The following is an 8,464-nucleotide window of genomic DNA, read 5'->3' as shown; positions in this document are numbered from 1 at the left end:
GGAAAGAGACAAAACTTAGCTGTTTGTTCATGCCAGTTAGCCAGCTGGCTGTTGCCTTTCCCAGTTGGATGGTCAGCATGTGTGTGTTTCAAGACTAGCTACAGCACTGATCTCTTCTTGCAGTGTGGGGAGTTGCTCCAACTGTGGAAGAAAGTTAGGTAGTAAATAGGAGATGAAGGACAAAAACCCAGAGGAGATCAGGCTACGTTAGTTCCACACATCAACTTAAGACATAAAAAGTTGTGGACAGATTTTCAAAGTTACCTAGTTCCTTGTTGATTTCTTAAGTGATTAATGACCATGTTCTCAAAAAGAGCTTAGCCCAAAACAGCTCTATTTTAAAATGTGAAATGAAAGGAAAAATTCGTCACTGAGATCACTTGAAAATGTAACTGCTTCATGTGGATGCCCATATGACAGTTAAACAGTTATTTTTTAAAAAAAATATCTTTTTTATTTCTTATTACGTAGAGTCATTTAGTTTAAAATTTGAATTCATTATTCATAGAGTCAGTTTCATCTGCGGATACAGGCTGTAGTTCTGTAAACTAAAGCACAGAGTTTCTGTTCTGTTTTGGAAAATGCAATTGCATATTTAATTTAGGATAGAAAATAAAAAAAAACAGGAAGCACATTTGAAGATTTTTGGTGACAGACCTTCCTAACATGTAAGTTTTGATTAACAATAGGAGAATAAAATATTGTGGACACCGATTTTTACATTGTCACTCATCATTGTCATAGAAAATCTTCCTTGGATCCTCAGAACCTTCCGTAGTTTTATTTTATACTGTTTAGGAGGTGCTTTGTGAGATAAGAGGTGCTCTATGCTATGAGGCTTCATTTAGTGTCATGTGATCAATTAAGAAAATTTTAAACGGGCCATTGCCCTTTCTTCCAGGTTACCTGCCTCTTTGTTAAAAGCCAACCATTCACAGGGTTTAATGAAAGGCTTTTGGCAGACTGGTAGACTATTTCATCTTTTTTTCTTTTGTATATACGACTTTGACAGTTGGAAGATAATTGCTGACAGATTTTTGTGTATTAGTTGCCAATGCCACAGGTTTGGTAATAAAGGAAGAGAATCATTCACAATCTAAGCAGAACATAGATTAGATCTGCACTGTATATATACAACACAAGAAGTGGGTTTGACCATATTCCATTTGTGTGATTTTTTTTTTTTCCATGGCAGATTAAAAATGTTCACTGTAAATATGATGTTAGACATCAGAACAGCAACGTTAGAGGCTAAGATGACAAACAGCTCTTTTGCAGATTTGACTGCTGATGGGCTATCTGGTTTCTCTGAGTTCGAGTTATAGAAAAACATGCTTCACAGACCATTTTTGGTTTTGATGTCTGTAGAGCTTATGGTACATTCAATCATATTTGGGCCGGAGTTCATGAAACTAAGTTGCTGAGCCACTTCAAGTTTTACTGCCTGTTACAGCAGAGTTTGAATGTGAGCCAAGTGGCTTGTCACCCATGTTTTTCTACTGTGAAAGCCAGACCTCAGGTGTGGATGTTGCAGTCTGCAATTAATTCCTTACTTAAGGAATTTAAGGTCTCGTATAAACTCACAGTAAATACAGTCAGGTGCAGAATGATATGTACAGAAGAGTAAGTTCTGCCTTACTGAGGGGAGTAAGGTTTGGTAATGATGGAGGTGACATGGTCTTGGTGCAGTAGGTTTATTTCAGCCCCAATATTACAGCTATGGTTTATGATGCTGTTGGGATATTAGAAATTCTGGCTCCTTCCTCTTTTTATGGTGCCTAGAGGTTAAGGGTTTGATATGTTAGACTTTTAGACAGTTGATGGCCAAGCCAACCTTGCTTTTATAAAATTTAAAAACAACAACAAACCTCTCTCTATTATTTACCTCTTACTATTTACCTGTAATTTGAAATATGAACATTAATAAAATTATACGTAAAACAAACAAAATTCACCTGCAAGAGACCAGAAAAGAATGAAACTCTTGGAGGCATTAGATGAAAAATCTGTGCAACATCAAGTGTAAGCAAAAGTAATTTCATATTTATGCTGAAAGTTGGGTGGACAGAAACTGTAGCATCCAGTCTCTCTTCTGAGTGGCAGCCTAGCCATCTGGTTGAAGGAAGTACCTAGCACTGGATAAGGAAAAGTGAGCTACAGTATAATCTCCTTAGTGAAGAGGTTCTAAAGATTTTAGGAAACACTTAGGAATTTTGTGAATGCCGTGATTGCCATATTTAACATTGTTTTGAACTTCAATGTAGAGCTTTCTTTTCCTTATTTAAAAGCTCTTTCTTGTTCTTCTGAATGCTTTAATCCAATCTGCCATAGTCTCTCTCAGTGAGTAACAAAATTTTACTTTATCAAATCATACATATTTGTTTTAAAAATCTACTTAAAAAACAATTCATCTTTATCCTTACTATGCTATGGAGACAGTGTTTTTGAAATTATCGAGCAAATGGGGTCGTTTTTAGAGAATAGCAGCTTTTATGTGGTGGTCTTTTTGTAAAGCTGGAAGTAAGAGTGAACTTACAGTAGCCATGCAGCAGAAACTTGCTAATCCTTTCAGCATTGATCTTCAAACCAGATCATTGCTCACAGCAGCCTGATTACTTTAAACCTTTCGCAGCCAATAATTATGTGGGATTTTAATGAAGTACCATATTATCAAAATTATTGTGCTTACCAAAATTTTGCTACGCTATTGTCTGACTAGTTATAAACTATTTCTTAAAGACGTTATTATGTCAACTGTTGTATTTGTTAACTTTAACGTGTAAAGATTCTTAATTTGTCATGTGTGTTCCTTTGTAATTTTTCAGGAAGCAGTAACTGGCAAGGTTCTGCTGTTTTCTGTGTGCATATTTTCTAAGTACATGTATTTTAAAAAGCAAAACTAAATTAAAATCATGGCTTCTAATATTAAGGTCAGTTAGACTGCAATAGTACATTTTTCCAAAGACCTTAGGAAATATGTTGTCAATTGAAAATTTCTTCCTGCATTTTTTCTTTTAAAATGGCTAACTTTAAAGGTAAGAATATGAAAGTAAAACATGAGACTATTTTTCTTAAATGCCTTCTACTTTTCTAATTTTTCTACATATGGCTACCATGTAAGTAATTTAAATATCTTGTTTAAGTCAAATATAATTAGGGACATGGCAAATACCATATAAGACCACTGGTCCGTGCTGGGACAGGATCCTTCTCCTGCTGCATTAGGAGAAAAGGGAGAAGCAGCCTGAATGGGGAAGAAGTGCAGCCTTCAGCTGTCATCCGTAGAACCGCCATCTGTGGTCACTAGAAGGTGTCAGAAGTTGGGAAGAATTACATCATAACCTACCATTCATAATAATTTTTCTTTTACCCTGCTCAGGGAATAGCAAGTTTCCTTTTTAAGGCAGGCTACAGTCAATATCCACTAATATAAGTAGTTCTGGTTCCTTTATTATACAGATAACTAGTTCATTATTGTTAAATTCTGGTTCTTATGATGTTCGACCTTTTGATCAGGTGTTACTTGAAATTCTGCTCCATCATTGGTTTAAAAGTAATTCCTTATGGTCACTTAATGTTTTTCCTTATATTGCAAGTTAAAAAGAAGAATTTGACTTGCCTTTTGTCTTTCTGCATGCCAGTCTTTCGCTCTTGCTTTTATTTCTGCGATTTTTCGTCATTTTTTTCCTTGCCCCTCAAGTAGGGAGTTAATCTTTGCAGTCATCATCTTTATAAGGAAATGGCTTTGTATCTTTCATATTTCTGTTCCTTTGAATTTCAGCGTTTTTTTGCTATGTGTTTGAGACTTACATACAGAAGTGTTTGTTTTTACTACAATATTGCAGAAGTAGTTGGTTTGGTTTTCTTGCTAAGCTGTCTATAAAGCAACCAGTGTCGTCTTTTTCTTAGTTGTATATTTAAGTTGGAAACCTACCATTATATACAATATTTCGGCTTAATTTAATCTTGATTTACTAGTTAAGAATTATCATGTACAGACTTTACTTTTTATTGATCCCATTTTAGAAATCATTGCTAAAGATATAAAATAGTGGCACTACTCCAGGTTTGGAGGTTTTTTCACTTAATTGTTCCTTTTCATCATAAGCAAGATAATTTTATTTTGTATTTTAGCTGTTTGTTTAGGAATTACCTCTTCTGAGGATTTTCTCAAAATCCTTATGAAAGATGAATGCTCTTTTCTCTTATTGATTTCTTTTTTTTTACTAGTCTGCTAGAAGTTTGAGTACGCTTTACAAAAATAGAACTCATGTTTGTTTTCTTCAATACTGCCATCTTTTTTTTTTTAAGTTTTGTTTTTAAATTATTTCACTAATTTTCCTGCTGTTGCATTGCCAGTTCTGGAGCGAACCCTTTGCTGCATGTGCCATTTTTGAATCATATAATCTATCAACAGTACAGGGTACATAGTATAGCAAATTACAAATTTTATGCATTTTATTAGCTGAGTGTCCCCTTAATTTTCAATTTTTTAGCTGTCTTGGATGTCTACCATCTGGTCCCAGAACAATACACTCTTTTATGTCCAGATTTTGTCATCCACACTAACCAATGTTTGCATCTAGAGCTGCAACACAATTTCTAGCAGGGTTTCGATTTCTAAAAGGAATCCTGTGGTTCTTTTCCGACACCGTTAATGCCTACACGTCTGAAGTTGTTGGGTTTCCACCCGTACAACTCTCCGTGTGCCTAACGGTCTGCAACTCTCCGCGTCCGTACTGACATGGTTTAGCAACTAGCTGCCACAGCTCACTCGGGGGCCTCAGCGTGGGTGTTTGTCCAACTCTACTGAAGGCCAAAACTTGCAGGGGAAGGTAGCATGGCTAAAGCCTGTTGATACGAAGAGCCCTCCACGGAACGAGCCAGCTTGTCCGCTTTCTTTGAAGAATGTGGTGGTGGGATGGGCAAGTAATGGAAGAGAATACAGCAGTATGTATCCAGTTAGTATTAATTGCTTTTGTATGATTTAATTAAGGATGCCAAGTACCTGTTCCGCTTATACATGGCGCTAAAGCAATACAGAGAGGCTGCCAGAACTGCTGTAATAATTGCCAGGGAGGAGCAGTGTTCAGGTAAGTCTGTTTTCTCTGATATGACAGCATCTCTGACACTACATCCTTGCCAGGTACTTGGGGTACCCTTATTTATATAGGATTATACCTAGAAAAGACCTGTATTGGTGCTTTGAATTATATTCAAGTTTAATTTTGAACTTGAAGTAGCCTTTGTGAAAAGGTTGGGATTCATACCTGTATATTAAATAGAAATAGGAAAAAAGAAAATTGTGGAAAACATCTGCGTTCCTTATTACATTTAAGTAAGCATAGTGATTAAGATTGTCTGCAACTTTACTGTTCTTTGTATCACAGATCTTAGAATTGCAGTTTCTACATGCAGTTTCCGACATAGATACTGATTCTTCAGTCTTTGCACACAATTTTTTTCAGTGGGAGATGTGCACAGGAGATGATTCCTGTTGAAGGATCAGACACTTGCTTATTTAAGCCTTGTTTTCCCCTGTAATAGGTAACTGAAGTTTAGAAATAGAAAAAAGAAGTAAGAAGGGACAGGGCTAGAAGCAAAATAGCTATTGCCGGCATTATTCAGTCTCCACTGTAGCCATGGCAACAGCCCTACCATAACACTGCTTCCTTTTCATTTCAAGTAAGTTGAGAAAAATAACTATAAAGGAAAAACAGCAGCCTTAGGAAACCAGGCAAATTAACATTTACTGACTGTGCCTCAGCATTGGGCTGAGGAGTGGAAAATGTCTTAAACCCTTGGCCAGCATCATCTCCCAATTCATCATAGCAGTGAATAATGCGTGTGTAAGCAGGAAATGTAAAGGCTCGGGGGTTTAATTATTTACTAGCTTTTCTGAACCTGAAAACATATCTAAAATGCAGTATCCCATACTGTATTTCATCTTCCCTCATAGTAAAGATGTGTTCTGCAACAGTGTAATAATAAGCACAATATTTTTCTTGTTAAAATCACCAATCTTGCAGTAACTGTTTCCTGCACAGAGGCACAGTTTTAGATTTAGTCCCCCTCTTCCTTCAGGAGATTATGAGTTCAATTCTGAAGTTTACACCAGTATAGTTCATTCTTTCCCTCAAAATCCACTTCAATAATTTTTAAGTCATACTGTTTGGTATTTTCTGTTGGATATGCCATTTTATGTGCAATTTTCTATTAAGTTGTTTTTAGGTAATCACATGATTAGTGAGTCAGTAACACAGCATGAAAAATTGATGTTGCTTTCCAACAACTAATTCTGGAGTGATATTTAGCTGCCTCACACAAATTCCACTGGTTGATTCAACTGCAGTGTGTAGCAGCACATAACAAATTGCTCTATAGAGTAAAAACGTTTGCTGGTAAAGAAAGCGAGAGAGAGAGAGAGGAAAAAGGTTTGCTGAAATAACTGAATCTGAAATTTCCTTTAAATGCCTCCAACTGCAAAGATTATGACTTCCTTGTACTCTAGTAAAGTTTAAAAAAAAAACAACCAAAACAAAGCAAGGTCAAACAACTAGCTAAGAGTAGACTAACCATACTAAACACTGGCTGTTTTCAGCAATGTTGCTAATTTAATGAAATCCTGTGGTTTCTGGATAATCCTTGATAGTAACCTTGAAGCACTTTGATCTAGTGAATTAACATCCAAATTTTAATTATCTCTCTGACAGGTTTTGGGTTTATTTGGTTGCAGAGGCAAGGAGTTGCCAAAGCAAATGATAAAGTAAAAGTATGTTAAATTAACATTTAAACAACAGCTTTTGAATACCTGACTGACGAACAAAAAGTACTAACATCTCTAAATGCTCTAAAAATACCTTTTCTCCTCTTTATTGTGGAAGCAATGTATTGGATACAGCATCTTCCATTTTTAAAGTTCCATTACATGAAATTATCATCCACATATGTATTTTTGCTACTGTATGGATGACTTCTCCAAGTGTGATTTTTTTTCTTATTTAATTCCCTGGCTGATACTGTTTAGCATACTGTGACAAGCAACTGCTTGTGACTTTCCAAAGAAATTGTCATGCAAAGGTTTTGCTCTAGGAATCAACAGAACTTCCTGTTCAGCTTCCATATTTGTCATTAGTAAAGAAATTTTTACAAAAAATTAAATTTATTATTCATTGTTGTTTGTTTTTAAGGAAACTACCGAAATGCACATGATGTTCTGTTCAGTATGTATTCAGAGTTAAAGACCCAGAAGATTAAAATTCCTTCTGAGATGGCTACAAACCTTATGATTCTACACAGCTATATTTTAGTGAAGGTAATGAATTGAGAAACTGAATTTATGCGTAAGTGGCACAGTCTCTGATTTATTGAACTGTACGTATGGATGTTCTGTGTACATAAATTACATTGTCATGTAGGTTGTATCACAGAATCCAAGTGCATGCTAACAGCAAGCTTCAGGAAGACAGTCCATAGTTGTTTCTGCCTCTTTGATTAGCATATTCTTTTTTTAAATACTGAATACTTCAAAACCTACATGTGGCTTCCTCTATTTCTGTTGCATTCATTCTTACAAATGTTATGCTATTAGTACAATTATTATTCTAAATTTATTATTGATATTATTATTATCCGTAGGCAGATCACTGCTTTTCTGTAAATGAAGTTAAGCAGGAGGGCTCAAATGATTTCTGGCAGTTAACCCATGGCCCATCAGGATATCCGTTCAGCCTACAGACAGCTTCTGGCCTCCCTCTCTACCAGCAGTGAGGCAAGAGCAAGCAAATAGTGAGCTGAAGGCCAGAAAGACTGTTCTGGGAAAGAGCCACTATAAAGTTTCTCGTCCTTTCTCTGGTGCAGGATACACCTCTGCTCAGCTTCATGAAAGAGCCATGGGCGTGCAGCTCCCAGAAGGGTGAACGCAAGCTGCAGGAATTACTCTCTAGAGGCTGCAGTTAATTCGATGTTTGTTGTGTTCCAGACTCACGTGAAACGTGGTGATCACATGAAGGGAGCACGTATGCTCATACGTGTAGCCAACAACATCAGCAAGTTCCCATCACGTAAGTGCTGACAGCGTAGAAGAGCATGCTGTGCTCTACTGGACAATTCATTATTAATTAATCATGACTGCATTAGAAGGTACATTCTCCTCCTGTGATCCTATAGGGCACACGACAAAGTGTAAATAACACCGTGTGCTCTGCTGGCCTCCACAGGATAGCTCGTTCATATACAGCCTCCAGGATGAGTTCCTCACCAGCAGTTTAATCTGTCCTCAACCTCCATAACTGCAGTACTGAGCTGCCTGAACCACACACAAAGTCTCGGGATTGTATGTAATGAACTGATTGGTTCTGCGACTTTATCACAAAATTTTAATCAATCTTCTTTTGAAAATACTTTTGAGGTACATGGGAAACATAGACTTTAAACAGTGCAGACCAGATTTGGGAGAAATGGT

General features: G+C 36.5%; 1 protein-coding gene across 1 annotated transcript in view; it reads left to right on the top strand.

Annotated features, from left to right (window-relative positions):
- Positions 1 to 8,464, top strand: part of WDR19 (WD repeat domain 19) — a gene marked incomplete at its 5' end in the record, with an annotated part of 46,323 nt that overhangs the window by 32,814 nt on the left and 5,045 nt on the right. Inside the window, 3 exons of the mRNA XM_010289921.1 lie at positions 4,997 to 5,093; positions 7,191 to 7,315; positions 7,982 to 8,063. Of these exons, the coding sequence (XP_010288223.1) occupies positions 4,997 to 5,093; positions 7,191 to 7,315; positions 7,982 to 8,063 (304 nt within the window). The remainder of the gene's footprint in view (positions 1 to 4,996; positions 5,094 to 7,190; positions 7,316 to 7,981; positions 8,064 to 8,464) is intronic.

Source organism: Phaethon lepturus, unplaced genomic scaffold, assembly GCF_000687285.1.
Source record: "Phaethon lepturus isolate BGI_N335 unplaced genomic scaffold, ASM68728v1 scaffold11256, whole genome shotgun sequence".
Classification (NCBI taxonomy): domain Eukaryota; kingdom Metazoa; phylum Chordata; class Aves; order Phaethontiformes; family Phaethontidae; genus Phaethon; species Phaethon lepturus.
Note: the sequence above shows the minus strand (reverse complement) of the source record. Positions and strands in the feature narration are given on the sequence as shown.